This window comes from Venturia canescens, chromosome 1 (assembly GCF_019457755.1).
Source record: "Venturia canescens isolate UGA chromosome 1, ASM1945775v1, whole genome shotgun sequence".
Taxonomy (NCBI): domain Eukaryota; kingdom Metazoa; phylum Arthropoda; class Insecta; order Hymenoptera; family Ichneumonidae; genus Venturia; species Venturia canescens.
Genome location: NC_057421.1, coordinates 7,469,612 through 7,484,987, shown reverse-complemented (window position 1 = coordinate 7,484,987; position 15,376 = coordinate 7,469,612). Strand labels below are relative to the sequence as shown.

The 15,376-nt window shown below is 39.3% G+C and overlaps 1 protein-coding gene and 1 long non-coding RNA gene across 5 annotated transcripts in view; one reads left to right on the top strand and one right to left on the bottom strand.

Annotated features, from left to right (window-relative positions):
- Window positions 1-2,966: 2,966 nt before the first annotated feature.
- The window catches only part of LOC122413250 (forkhead box protein L1-like), a 33,428-nt gene continuing 21,018 nt past the window's right edge, over window positions 2,967-15,376 (bottom strand). The window contains exons 4-9 of one of the 4 annotated variants that reach the window (XM_043423489.1): window positions 7,445-8,101; window positions 6,655-6,859; window positions 6,483-6,531; window positions 6,173-6,245; window positions 5,942-6,100; window positions 2,967-3,821 (exon numbers count right to left, since the gene is read on the bottom strand). In XM_043423489.1, the coding sequence (XP_043279424.1) occupies window positions 3,730-3,821; window positions 5,942-6,100; window positions 6,173-6,245; window positions 6,483-6,531; window positions 6,655-6,859; window positions 7,445-8,101 (1,235 nt within the window). In that variant the 3' untranslated portion in view covers window positions 2,967-3,729. Of the gene's footprint in view, window positions 3,822-5,070; window positions 5,568-5,941; window positions 6,101-6,172; window positions 6,246-6,482; window positions 6,532-6,654; window positions 6,860-7,444; window positions 8,102-15,376 lie in introns of those variants that run through there. The other 3 variants (XM_043423480.1, XM_043423472.1, XM_043423498.1) reach the window with 3 other exon arrangements.
- Window positions 8,037-13,918, top strand: LOC122413273 (uncharacterized). The gene is made up of 5 exons (XR_006261532.1): window positions 8,037-8,146; window positions 8,221-10,270; window positions 11,540-11,791; window positions 12,118-12,545; window positions 13,124-13,918. It is a non-coding gene; the product is annotated as an uncharacterized lncRNA (long non-coding RNA).

The window sequence follows — 15,376 nt, the reverse complement described above, 5'->3', positions numbered from 1 at the left end:
ACGTGACCTAGGTACACACGCATACGTATCGCTTCGTCAATCTTCACGATTTTTCAATCCCCTCTTACAATAAGCCTTCGGTGTATGGACAACTCTTTAGATATTGTGGGTTGACGAGAAGCTTTGTGACACAATGCGAAAGACACGCTTTTTCAAATACCAAGACTGGGTTTGTTATCATTTTTTTTGTGAGTGACTTTTTCGGCCTTTTCTTACTTCAGAGATGCTAAAAATCTGGCTTTTGGTTTTTATTTCGACGAAAACGCACCTTCGTACATTTATTTTTGTCGTCATCCGCAAAAGTTCCGTTTCAGCATGACATAACCTAAACACTTGTGAAGATCGAAGCTCGCAAAAATCGCGTTTATATTTTACGATTGTGTACTTACCACATAAATTGTTGGACATCATCTCGAGTGAAAGGAAACGATCATCAAATTTCAATTAAGCACGCGCTACTATTTTATTTCTCTGTCTTTGTACTGCCAATGACACGAAGCAACCGAAAATCGCGTGAACTTTAGAATAAAAAAGGAGACACTACCGGAACAGTTCGTTGAGTCAAGCAAGGTATTCTCGTCGATATCGTGTTAAGGTATTCACTCGAGGTTCTCAGATTTTTTGTTTACTGTTACGGTAAACGCTGTATAAGAAATAAAAATATGCACAACTAAGACGAAAAAAGAAGTCAATGCTTTCTCGCGGATTTATTAAGACACTTGCGTATTTTCGATTTCTCGTCTTTTTCCGTTATTCCAGTTGATAGAAAGTGTATTGAGTCATTAAACACTCGGTCGCTTCAAAGCGAAGAGGGAGAAAAAAGATGGGGAACATTGAGGGAAATCTTCCGGGCGCGGATAGAGTCAATTTATACGGAGATGTTCCAGAGGGCACGCATGCATAGCAAGCACGTGTGGAATCCGAAGAAGCGCCGCTAATAGTCGGTTAAGCGATCCGGAGCCTGTTGCTATATGTCAGTCTCCTCGTCCCCGTTCACATATGCATATAGCTATGACACTTTTCTTGCTTTCTTCTACGCACCCTTTCGTTTCTTTCACGCCTTTTTCTCAATCCGCTGACACGAAATATTTCGGATTCCCTGTAGTGATATTCCGAACCGTTGAACTCTTCTCATTTTTTTTTGTGCATATATTCTTACGTCCAGGAAATTATCGGATATTTTCGTAAAATTTGGACATTTTTTTTTTAATATACATCGCTCGGGTAGTGAGTAACGATATTCGTCAAATTTGTGTAATGAAAAATGAAAGGTGATTGGCGCGATAAATAAAATCGAAATGATAGAGAAAATGTGAATCGAGTTTTCGTCAATGCGACTGGCCGCAAAAATCGACAAAAATAAAATGTCACGAATTTCCATGCAAGACACGCGATTATGTTTGCTTTTCCATAGAAATGATACGGACATTTTTCGACACGGTCAAAACGGACGGTACTTTGCGCGAGCTTTTCTCGGAACCCGAGACCGTTTTTACGGACACAGAAAAAACAATATGTCACTGCTGGAAATCGGTGATTTTATGAAAAAATAATTATCCCCTTCCTTTTAGTTTTGGTAAATTATTGAAACAAGACTGCAAAATTACGGGAATATTTTAGAAACGAGCTCAATTCAACGGAGTCGATGAAGTGATTCTTCCGAAAATGTTTCACCGTCAATAAATTTTCTCATTTTATTACTCATCACTACAAACTCTTACTGATCAGTTCCATCGTGCCGCTGCAATAAAAAGGGGGAAAAAATCGTTGCGAATTGAATGAGCACGCAGCCTTTTTTCAATCACGAAAATTCTTTCGTATATGAATTTCCATTTTTTTTTTTCGAGAAAACGAATTCCTTCTCTTTTGATGATTTAAATAAACGCTGCGAGAAGGCAATGAGTTGAAGCGTAGTTATCACGAATCACTTTCTCGTCTCTGGGGCGATCGAACCTAGCGAATATTCGCTGAAATAAAAAGACCTTCCTTCGTTTTGATCGTCACCTATTTCACGGCACAAATGTAGCGAGACGTGTAGAAATGTGAATTCTCACTCAGCTGTCGCGCATCGTTCACAGTCCATAAGACTCTCGTGTTTTACGCACTCTTCAACCGTTCTCACGAGATATCACATATCCCAAGAAAGAAAGAAAACAAGAAAAAACAAGAGAGGAGACATTGAAAACGTTACTTTGGCTCTCCCCATTTCTAATTCTGTTTTGCTCGTACGGCCACCGGGCGAGCATTACGCGTCGGCGTGCCCTCTAACCACCGATCCCGACACTAAATCGTCGTTTTGCTTTCACCACTCGAAACTACCACTTTGTCTAATAACTCAGTAAATATTCGAAGCAGTATTAATTGTCGTAGTTTAGACGTAACGAACAAAATAATATCGTGTTGAGATCAAAATTTCGAATAATACAATAAAACTTCGTCATATACCGAAGCAAAACTGTTGCGAAAAGGAGCAAAAATTCCCGTTGCTTTCGATGAAAATTTTTCGTCGAACACTTTCAACGAACTCTTTCAATATTCCAAGGAACCCAACCGTCACTGGTACAGCATCTTTTGTCGAGTAGCGAGTAATGATTGATAAAAAAATGTGCATCCATCATTCCCGAATTGCGAACAAAAACATATTTTTCATTAAACATACGAATATAGTACGACAGAAAAGAACGATTCTCGCGACGCACAGTGTCAAAACCTTGCAACTTTAGTTTCGGATATCGAAGACCCCACTCTATACGAAGTCACTCCCCAAGTATTTCCGAGTTCTTGAATACGCGTGTCAAAGGCTCGTTCCTCAAAAAACGTCGATCGATTATAGTTCCTACAGCAGAAAAGAATTTGCTTCGTCCGAAGAATATCAACGTGTGGCATCGCATTCACGCTACCGTTGCGACTGGTAAGAGAGAGAGAGCGAATAATGATAATAATCGATAAATGAACGGAAAAAGAAATAGACGATCAATAATAGTCGTTTATTTGATATCCTCAAGTCCCTTAGCTAAACACAAACATCTTTACGATAACCCTCCATATTTTGGAGAAAATATATAATAACCACGATGATAATTCTACATATGTTTAAATCGATTTTCAATACAATACATCTTACGTGACAAAGAATTACATTTACATCGACGTATTATTACAGTTGGCATCACAATTACTTTCGGTATTATTATTATGATAATTATAGTGTTTTATTTATATAGTAAATTGATGAGAAATAAAATAACAATAATAATAGATTGCTTGGATTCATTCGTTCTCAATCTCTCCCGTAACATATTGACATTTTTATCAGACGTCATTACAATAATCTAAACATTTTTCGTGAAAACGAGATCACTCGAGTGAAACATCATTATTAGTGATTTTATGTATTCTTTTTTCCTCATTTTTGTTTCCGTCTCTCGGGCCAAGACGCTTACAATTTTACGTATATTTTTAATATGTACGTGCGAAAAAAAATCTTTTACAATGTGGATGAAATCGTGACGACTTTGAGGTTATCCGGTTGAATGATTTTCCGTTTTCGCATATTCCCTCTTCCTGAGGCTGTACACGTTTAAATCTTTCGCATTGAAGCGAATTACATTCGCTTGTTTCCATTCATTTATCACGCACTTGAATTATCGGAAGCGAAACTCAACGCTTTGGAAGCCGGAGGACGAGACACTCGAAGGAGTCGTCGAACCAACGATCCCGCTAGCAACGCTACCCATCGTTGACACCGTGCTCGACCCACCGATCGGTGAACTGCTGCCCGGCTCTTCCTTCACGTTCAACACTAGAGTGGACATTTGTTTCTATTTTTTCTTTATTTTAGAAAATCCTCCGAATTTCCTTACCGATATTAACATTTTTTTTTGTTACTCTTTTTTTCTTTTGTCATTTTTAAAATATAAAAAAAGTTTGCGTTTCCCATAAAATGACGTGAAATTCGTAATGTATTAATATTATGTTTAAAAAAAGTGCAGATATTCGAGAAGTTGCAAAGATTGACATCTCTTGAAAACAGAAGCTTGGAAACAAAGTTATATGTGTTTCAATTTTACAGTACACGAATATATACACAGACACACACAAAGAAAAACATGTCTTGTAAATATTATTTAAAAAAATTTCAAGTCATTTTAAGCACGTTCACATTGAACCAGAAAATATTAAACAATATAAAAATTAAAATTATAGTAATCGTATTTGGATAATACCAAGTATCGTATTTTTATCAACTTTTTGCTTTACAGCTTTCAGAGATCCTATCTTCTTACACATATCGTTATAAATGCTTATTGGGGATGTTCATAGTTATCGTGAACATAGGGGAGACCGGGGCAAAACGGGATACCCGAAAAATGAGAGAATTTTTTTGTCTTTTTTTTTTTTTTCAATTTTTATACCTCTCCGAAAAGAACATGAAACACATTTTTTCCAAAATATCTTGTTTTTTTTGGATTTTGATTTCTTTTTTCAAAAAATTCGTTTTTTTTTTTCAAATTCTCTTTTTTTTACATCACTTCCAAAGTGAAAACGTTTTTGCACAGATGTACAAAAAGTATTTGTACTATATCTGCGATTACTGCCTCGCAGATTACTGCTTACGACAGTAATCGCAGACATACGTTTGCGGACCATCATGTGTGGTTACACCTGCACATGAATCATGCGCCCACTCCGAACAATTTTGGCACTCAATCCATGATATCGAGCGGATAAAGAATACAAATTTTTACAAAAAAAAACATTGGCAATCTTCGTTATTATTCGTATCATTCATTTTTAAGGAGTTTCGGTACAGGCGATACAATGTTGCCATGCTAAACCATGCTAAAAACATAAAAAATTTCAAAAAGTTTAGAATTTTATAAAATTTGGTGAACATATTCTTTAGTGCCAAATTTGGCAATACAAATTTTTTAAGATTTTTCTTCTACACAGTTATCGAGTAATTGATCACTAAAGCTTACGTGTATAAGCATAGCGTTTATACATTCCGGGCATAAAAAATCTGCATTAATGCGTAATTACTCGATAACTAAGTAGAAGAAAATTTTGAAAAAATTTGTGTTTTCGCACTTGATGTTGAAGAACATTATCACCAAATTTGATCAATTTCTTAATATTTTGACTTCTGTACCGAAACTCCTTAATTGAATTACGGAGGGTGCGTTCCGACGTACGTTAGAGCGTTGTAAGCGCTAAGAGCGCTCACAGCGTCCGCTCGACTTACGTTTGAGCGCTGTAAGCGCTGAGATCGCTTTCAACGCTTACAGCGATAAGTCGGAAGCACTCGGTTACGGGTGCAAAATGCACCCAAGGTGCATTGAATTAAAATAATAGTGAAAAAAAAATTTCATGAGTTTTCGAGGGGTATCCTGTTTTGCCTCGGATTTTTTTTTTTTTTTTTTTTTTTTTTAATTAAAAAGAATTCCAGTACATTTTTTAGTTTTTGGGAGTAAAAAAGAGAGAGAGCTTCCCAAACTTCTGAAAAGTTCAATATTTCCTTAGGTATCCCGTTTTGCCCCGGTCTCCTCTATTTGACTAAAAACCAACTAAAATGTAAAACAATAATATAACGATATTTTTATATATAATTTTGGGAATAATAAACTTTTTCAAAATTGAATTATAAATAGAAATTTAGAAAAAAAAATCGTAGAGCTGATTTTTTTGAAATTTGGAAAAGTTAAAAGTCGATAAATAAGTTAAAATTTGATTGAAAAAAAAAATAAAAATAAAAATGAACAAATAGCTTTCTCAAGGTTTGTCATTTTCGAATGTTGATTTTGACCATTTTTATCTTCGATTTTTCCACATTTTCGCGGATTTTTCTCGTCATCTTGTAATGCGAACGATAAAACGTTGAAATTGATGAAAAAAAATGATTTTTTCAGTGAAAGAGAAAACGAAGGGCTGAAAAACTTACTGTCCGGCCAATAACATCTCCCGGACATCGGATCAGGGAACATTTGACTCTCGTGTCGCCTGGCACAACCAGGAAAATTGCCACCGAAAGTGGAGCTCGCCATCGAACTCGGCGAGCTGGAAGTGCCACCTGGAACATCGATATAATTGCCTTGAAACGCTTTGGCCAAACGTTTTAATGGATCATCCATTGTGAATGATAAAAATGTGGGATCAGAGAAGTGAGACTCACAGAGCGACGTTCCGAGCTGACTGTAACCGTTCATTGTCGGTATTTGCATCGATTGTATCGGCTGCAATTGTGGCTGAAATAACAACGAGCAAAAAGTCGAATGAAAGCTTCGAAACTTTTAGTTTCGACGTTTTTTTTTGTCGATCGAGCACTTCGATAATTTTCATTGTTTCGTTACATTTTTTCATTATAAAAAAGCCTCCTTCGGTGGAACCAAAAAGTAAAAATCTTTCGAGCTCAATTTCAAAAGTTTCGAACGTTTTTTTCCCCAAATGGCGTTCAACGAAATGAATACAAAACGATAACTCACCGCCTGGCAATGCCCGTAGGATAATTGAGGCTGAGAAAGACTCCAAGTACTAAGAGAAACATGAAAAAAATAAAATATGTTATTATCCGAAATTCAAGAAATTTTTCTTTTTTTCAGAAATTCAGAAGTCTCCCGTTCATCGCGAATCGAGTTGTCAGCATTAAAATCCCACCTTGGGTCGTAACGTGTGTATCCCGTCGGGGCGTACGAGGGCGGGGAATGTCCGAAAAGATTCCTCGACGGGGCAAAGTGCACGTGAGACGGTGGAAAAGGATCTCGGAAACGTGACTTTTGGTATGGCGTACTCCTGTACGGACGTTTCATGCGTCTCCGTCTCCGGTAGTTTCCGTTCTCAAACATATTCTCGTAGCCAGCCTCTGCGAGCGTTTGGAAAAATTGACGGAGTAAATCGACTCTTTTGTTCATTCGAGGAACGAAACTTGACATGCTCAGTTCGATGTGAAATAAAATGGCAGGTAGCAAGAAAGAAAAATTCGTTTAAAATTGACTTGAAATGTTGAGAAAACAAATTGAAAGTTAAAAGTAAAGGGAGTGACGAAATAGAATGGAAAAGCAGCAAAAATAATCTTGTCAATGTTCATTGACGTTTTTAGCAATAGAAATCGAAAAAATACAAAATTCGTTTCATCAACTCTGAATGGACGATCCGAAATTCCGGTTTTTCATTCTGAATGAATGTTTTATTTTTCCAGACACGATTGGAGCCATCGACAAATGTGAAAGTGATGAAACGCACTTATGAAGAACCCTGCCAGTTGACGAAATCTCAAAATATGTGGAAAGCTATTTGTTGAAGCCTTGAAACGATTTGGAAGCGCTGCCCCCTGGGCCGGAAGCGCGGAACGAACTCTTTGGACGAAGGTACTTCTCTCGAGAGTTCCTTCAGCGAGTCTGAGCATCGGACGATACGTGGAGTATGAAAAACGAATGGGGAAGCTTACCCAGTTTCCAAAAATTGCCTTTTCCTTCGCCGCCGCCTTCTCTGGGAACTTTGACGAAGCACTCGTTCAACGAGAGATTGTGCCTGATTGAGTTTTGCCAGCCTTTCGTGTTCTCTTGGAAGTAAGGAAATTTGGCTTTGATGTAAGCGTAAATTTCACGGAGCGTGGCTCTTTTGTGGACGTTGTGATTGATCGCCATCGTGATGAGGGCGACGTAACTGAACGGGGGTTTTCCGGAAGTAGAACTCGGTGCGAGGGTTCCGGATGTCGGGCCGTTGGAGATTTTGGTGTGCGCGGCTTCCGGTGCGGTATTCGGAACGGATGCTCCGTTCGGTGTCGACGGGTTGCTCCCGGTCGAACTGTGCAGAATTCCTGGAGGCGAACACTCGTCCTTGTCGTCGAGTCCTTGGTGCTGCTGCTGGTGCTGTTGATAGTGATGAGAATGATGATGGGACTGCGAGGAACTGTGAATCGAAACCACCGAGTTCGGGCTGCGATGATCCCCCTGATGGGTGTGGTGATGCGAATTGCTTTCGCCCGGCAAATGGTGCGACGTCAAAGTCCGGGAAATGTCGCTGCCCGACGCGTCGATCGCCATCGACGATTCGCTCGCTTTGCTCATGCAGTTGGACGGCAACTCCGAAACGAAATTACTCACTGGAATCATACGGGAGAAAACGGACGATTACGAATTTCTCAATGGTGAGACTTTTGAAGGTCCGAAGAACGGACGATTTATTATCTGAAATTTTTCTTTAAATCTCACTTTTGCTCAGGGACCAGCGAGCTTCCCGCACGTACTTTCCCTGGGAGGCGACGATCGGAGAAAAAATCGATTGGAACGAATTTCTCGCAATGTTCGTTCGAAGAAACGGAGACAATGGAGCGGCCACGGGAACGAGCTCGTCGAGAGGGTTCAGTAAATAAATCCTGAGAAGGTAATCTACTCGCGCGGCTTCCATACGATCCCCATTTATGGGTGAGAAGTACAATCGATGGCTCTGGTGACCCGAGTCGAGAAATCATCATTTCGGAGAGAGAGAAATAAAAGCTGGAGCCGCACACGACGAAGTATCGAAGAGCAGAAGAAATAATAAGACGGAGAGAGAGAGAAAGAGCCGTTCCAGGAAGTGAACGAAGGCGCAAATAATTAGGAGCGTTAAGCGCAACGTCGCGTCGGAGCTTCGACTCGGGCGAGTCTCTCTCTCTCATGTAAATGAGCGATCTCGTCTTCGAACCCGAGGAGACGTCCCCTGAAAATCGTTCGCTCTTTCTCCCTTTAATTCAACGTGCGATACGCAGCGACAAAAAGATGTTTAGGTCCTCGAGCAACCCGTTACCTCGTGCGATAACGCATCGTATACTTAATACCCTAACGAACGACGAGTGACGGCGAACGACACGCTCGTTGCTCCAGTTACAAACTCGAGGAGATTAGAATGAAGCTTTGTGAGAAACCGTTCGCGAGAGAAGTGCGATGTAATTTTCGACTGTACGTTTCTCTAAATATTTGTCCCAAGATTTTCGTCACGATTCCGACGAAACTCTTCGCTCTTCTCCACTTTCGAGCTATCCAATCCGAATTAAAAGCGTTGTCACTGAATCTCTGATCGATCCGCAAGTAGCTCCATGTGGGTTCCAAAATTTCCGTACCAAAACCATCGAAACGGACATTTTATTAATTACGAAAATTCCTAAGGATTTATCATTTTGGAGATTTTTCGATGCTTCGGACTGACGAGAAGTTTGTTTCAGGTAACAAACTTTTAAATTATTTATAAAAACGTGAAATAATCGACGAGATTTTCTATTTTAAGGGCTTCTAATGTTACCTCAAATGAAGCATTCGAAATTTAATTTCAGGCTGCCAAATATCTGTGAGAAAATCGTTGTTCCGAGCTTCCATTTAATCAAGCCTTTTTTCTAGTTCTGCAGGCGTCGATAGCAACGATTTTTTGGTTTTCCTGATATCTTGATGGGGTTGATTGAACATTGGGAAGCTGAACACTTCTAAATTGGAATGTGCGTCGACAGTGAAAAAAATGGATTATTTTCGTTGAAGAAATCGAAGCAGGCGTGAATGATCATTGAAGAAACCGAACTCTTTCCCGTAAACGAGAAGTTAAACAAGAATGTATTTTCGTAGCGTTTCTTACTGCGGAGAGTATATTGAGCTCGCCGGTCTGAATGCTCACATGCATTGGAACTCACGGAGTCACGTTCCATCGTACGAAAATCGAGACTTGTTTGAGACTCTTGCGAGCCATATAGCCCAATAAGCGAGGAGAGAACGATGGTGAAAATTGTCCTGAACGTGCTCGGAGCTCGAAATTCATTGACGAGTGGGTTGGGAGCGTATAATGTATGAGGAAAAGCATGGGCTTTGAGAATCCGAGAAAAAGGGTGATACCAAAATTAACGTGGACTCGGTCTCGAGCTTTTATTTCCGGACTATATTACTCTGAAGAATATAAAATGTGTGGCCACAAATTTGGTTTTCGATCGATGGAGCAAACGAGAAAATGATTTATTCGCTGACATCGTGAAAAAATTGGGCTCAGAAAAACGTTTGGATCTCAAGAAAAGATTTCTCGTCGTTTACCCACCATTCAAGGAGCCTCCAAACTCGTTGAGCTTGCAAATCGAACACGAAACATTGATCTCTGTGCTTGAAAAACTCGACGAGCTCTGCTTCATTCATTAGTCATGTTTCGATAATCAGTAGTCAGGGTATCGAGTGAACGAATCGTTAGGCACGTGATTCATAAACAAGAGGAACCTCGTACATGATTGGGACAAGTCACGGAGGAGAACAAAATGCAACAAGTTCGTGCATCGTTTTTAAGGAAGTTGAGGCTGTACAGTCATTTTTTTTACCCAAAAGTTATGACCTGTACCTTTCGAAAGTTAGGCTAGTTTACAGTTTGACAATGTTGCATACACTTTGAAGAAGAGTTGGGGAAAAGAAGACGAAAAACTAGCTTCAAAAAACTGCACGACAAACAGATTATTATTAATATAATCTCAGCAAATCTAATAAATCTGAAAAAAATTGACATTATTCAGTAGGCCTTGCTCATGTTGCCCAAAAAATTTTATATTTTTAGCATCATTTTTAACGGAGATATCACCGAATGCGTTTTGACTTCCACAAGATTACATGTTATTTGGGCCAAATTGTTATTGATTTTTCTCAGCAACGACGCTCCTAAAGTGTCTGAAAATTTAACTGATTTTTTTCTACACTTCACTTTATAAGATGCAATCGGTTTAAAAGCGATGACACCATTTTCATTCTAATGCCTCAACTTCCTTAACAGTTGAATTTAACCAGTCTACCCTCAAATCGTATTTCCGAGATGATTTCATCCATTAATTTACAATCCTTCGTAATTCAATAACTTTATTGTGCAGAGATGAGGGTTTCAAAGATTCCTGAAACATCAGCTGGAAAACTGCATCAATTTGGCATTATTTTTTGGTTTTGTTTGAACGAGTTGTATTTCGTGTAAAAAATTGGGGATTCTCGAGAAATGTTAAGCTAGAGATTAGTCTTGTTGATTGAGTTCATTATTTAATAGAATATCTCAACCTGTATGGCCGGATTTTTTAGGGTTTTTTCGCGATTTTTTTGCGGCGAGGGAAAAAAATGTAGAACTTTTGACTCTGGTATTTCGAGTAGATTCGGTGTGAAACTACTCCACAAGAAATGGCTATCGCCTGAACTAAAATCATACAGAAATACAAAAAAAATGATCTTCGCGCTTCGAAACATAAAATTTCAATTTTCAAAACTGTTTCAAAGCTCGAAAATCCTTCAATTCTTAATATTTCTGTATGATTTTAGTTCAGGGGGTAGCCACTGCTTTACAAATCAAAACGCTTTTTGATTTTCGTTCTATTATTATATAATTATATTATAGAGTTGAAATACCAATAAATAAACTCTTCAAATTTCCAAAATCGTTGTCGCAAATTTCCTCGCCGTCGGAAAAATCGCGAAAAAACTCCAAAAAATCCGGCTGTCACACGGGGTAACCTCCTTAATTTCGATTATCGAGTTGGAGTGAAATATTTTTTTCTCCCTCTCTACAGGTTTTGAGAAAAAGCGTAATAATTATTTCGTCTCAATATTCGAGTCAGTCGACGATCTGGCTATCGAGAAATTGTGATCGCTAATTGGAAAAACGGATTTTCGAAAAGGCTTCCCGACGTACTTCGTCAATTCGGTTTTCATCAAAGTATTTGTGATTCTCGAGAAAATTCAGAAACTTCACGTCGACAACAGCATTCTGAACAACGAAGCAGCCTCAATGTGTACAAAATCTTTGAGATCCTTCCGGTAGCGTGAGTTTTATTGTTTTTTTTTTTCATGCACCGAGTAGTCTCTTGTACACCGTACGATAATCGTCAAGAAAAAAGGCGACTGTCGAGGCGTACAAGTGGCTATGAAATTGCTTCGTTCAAGCGCTTCGGTTCGTTGTATCCGAGCGGATCGAAAAATCATTGTTTTAAAGGTCTTTGCATTCTTGAATTTTCTATCAATTGCCCATTTTATGAATTATTTCTCCTTTTCTATTCATAACAAAACAAGCTTTTATTTTTTTCCCCATATCCACAAATTTTCAATGAAATAATCTGATTCGTTGCTCGATTTTCTTTCTTGTTTTCAGGTCAACAAACGAATTTCATTGCGATGCGCCCACGGCGACCGACGCTTGCGACTGGAGATACGGAGGCGACGGAGGCTCTAGTATGCGAATAAAAAAGCGTTCGCCACGCATTCCTGAAAGGCCGGAGCTCTTTCCGCCTCGGAATCGCATTTGAAGTGTCAATATGCGAAATACAATACACGCTGTGACATCATTCGCGTGGTTGAATACGAACTTAATGCTTTCTCACAATGATCAGTGGGAGGCGAGCGTCGTAATCGCAAGCGAGAATCACTCGGGTGATTTTTCATTTCCACGTTTCGTTTTCGGATCTTCCGCGTTCCAGGCTCCGGTGCTCTTGGTTTTCGGACGGAATAAAATGTGCAGCGAAAACGAAAACAAAACGGTTTTGACAGTCGACGATTCGTTGAATGTTGTCAAAATACCAGGTTCGTTGAAACATTATTAAGTAACATTCGATTCAATAAAACGTCCGCTTCCACCGTCACGATCCCCCACGAGCTAACGAAACAATGTCGATTACGAAAGCGCGATGAATTTTTTTCCAAATAATATTTCGGCCGACATCAGGAAAATAAACACAACATTCGTGTCAGAGGAGAAAAAAGTGAGGAAACAAAAGCCCGCGATGACTCAGTCGAAATAATTGTTGGCCAATTCGTTCCCCAAACAACCATTTTCATCGATTCTTTCTCCCCGTCCATCAACTTTCCTGTACTCCATTTGCTTGTTTTTAATCGCTATCAATTAGAAAAAGAAAAGTTTCGGGTAGCCGAGCGCGCAATTTCCAGCTACTAAGAAACGTTCCTAATCGTAGAAAAGCGATCCTCGAGCTTTCCTCAAACTTGACAGCACGAAATTTTTCCCCTGTAATTGTCGCCTCCAGTATTCGAGGTGAAATTCTCGTGCTTTCAATTACTCTCCCAAACAACACTTGAAAATGATCGATCCAAGGGTTTAAAATATTTGGAAAAATCTTTAAATAAATTTCATATATTTTTTACAGCGGAGCTGAACGAAGCGATTCCCCCGCGGTGGAGACAGGCAGGAAAAATCATCGAGGGGAGTATCGCAGCGAAGATCGGATGGCATTTATAGGGAGATTGAAAAAACGAGAGATGGATACGTAAAACGTACAAAACGATCCCTTCCCACTGGCCCCAGGGCACGTGCGCCCTGAGGAAGATACAATTAGCAGTTGATTTAGCAGCTCTCGTTCGTTCACGACTCTGTAACGCGATACGCGATTTTTTTTAGTCCTCCGCGTATGTAATCGCACCCCCATAACTCTTCGCATGATATCAATATCTGCGATATTATTTACATTAGCTGCCCTTTATCTTTCGCTCGATATAATTTCTCCGTGCTGGCAAATTTGTATCAGCCTCTGATATATCGACGGAATGCTCAATTAAGCATTATTCCTTCATCTACGTGGGGGCTTGATAAAACGATGTTAAAGAGAAACCGAAACAGAGCTAAATAAGAACGAAAATGGCGATCGGTTTTCAGAATTCTCCACGGAGAAAACGAGACCGAAAATTCTAGAGGAAAGTACTAGGAATATAGTAAAAAGACCAATACCTTTTATTCAGAAGTCTCAAGAGTCTTTTTCTCTACAAGCATAGTAAAAAATGTTTTCACACGAAGAGAAAAAAATAGTAATAATTACTATGCTGCCATGGTATTGGGGTTCTACATCGCCCATTTCGAAGGTTTTTACCAAAAATATTGTAATTTCCAAGTCAATTCTGAATGAAAATTTTTAAATTGCGTATTTTGCTGTGACGAAGGTTTAAACTGTGCTATCTTTCCTAACATAGTTCACCAAGGAAACGTTGTAAAATTTATGTTGACTCGATGATGAACCGTCAAGTAGAATTATTATGTCGTTTTGCTATACTTAGTACTGTTTTCACAATTGAAATTTATAGTTGAACGTAGTAAAATTTGAGGAGCTCGAACACAAGCATCGATCATACGCCAAAGTGTTTAGAAATTTACTATGGTAAATAACATAATTTCATTCGCGATTGTACGATAATATACCGGTATACATGTGTACCGATGCATTTATTTTGACATCACTCATGAATTTTCATCGAGTCGCTTCACAAAAAATTACTATGTATGTTCGTAAGAATTAATAAATATTACCGATATAGAACCCTACTTCTATGGCACCATAGTGGTATTTAGTGAAATTTTCTCTCCGTGCAGTCACTTCAAATGTTTATATTGCAAAGTATGCTCGGGCAAACCTGAAAAAAAGCTATTTGTATGGTAAAATGTCACACGTATTCGGTGTATATTCGTGTATTCATCATAGAATTAACTATGCTGACTGTCGAAATTAGTGATTTAGAATACATTTCCACTTATCAGTAAGTGTTAGTCTGACATGACGAATAACTCTCGAAAACAAAGCGAAATATAGTTCTGACGTGCATCACTTTTTGCTATGCACATAAATCTGTTAAGAATTCGAGGGACGAAAAATAGGAAAATTCAAAAAATACTATGCTGTTTGTAGTCGGTGGCTAGATACTTTGAAAATTCTTGAAAAATAATGAATTCCTCACTGCACAAAGCGAATCCGTTTTCTCCGTTTGCTTCTAACTTCGACTCGGAGTTCATGACGTCAGTCGCGTCTTTCTTGACGCTCGTGAAATTTCGTTCCCTTTTGGGCATCGCTTCTTTGTCTTCGAAGCATACTCGGCCGACGAGCTCGTCGAGTTTGAGATTTTCTAGGACAGAGAATGTTCTATTACATAAAAATCGTGTGTTCGGTTCCCATCGTTCCGGTGCGATCGAGCCTGAAATACTCGAAAAATGATGAGGGAGCAGAAAATCCATGAAAATATTCCCTTCGATCGTCGATTTCCCAAAAGTCCATAAAAAATAACAATCACTTTCGAAACTTCATAATTCCTCGTTCCAAGTGCCAAAGTTAACTGAATTCCGTTTTCATTTTCTTACAGAAGTTTTTCACGAGTGATGTACTAAATGAAAAAAATGACAGGAGCGAAGGTTCGATCACTCCGTCCTGAGAGAACGAGCCACTCGCCGTTTTCGAGCGGCCCAACGGGCCCCGAAGAAGCTAAAGCGAGTTGGGAAACGCGGGGGCAGTTTGTTAGGCTGGTGCGAGAGAACTCATGCCTCGGAGGGATTCGGTGACGAATCGAGGGGAAGTGCGGTACCGAAGGGGCCTTATGGCTTACGACTCGAACTATGGAAATCCGACACCTCGCCGGCGGCG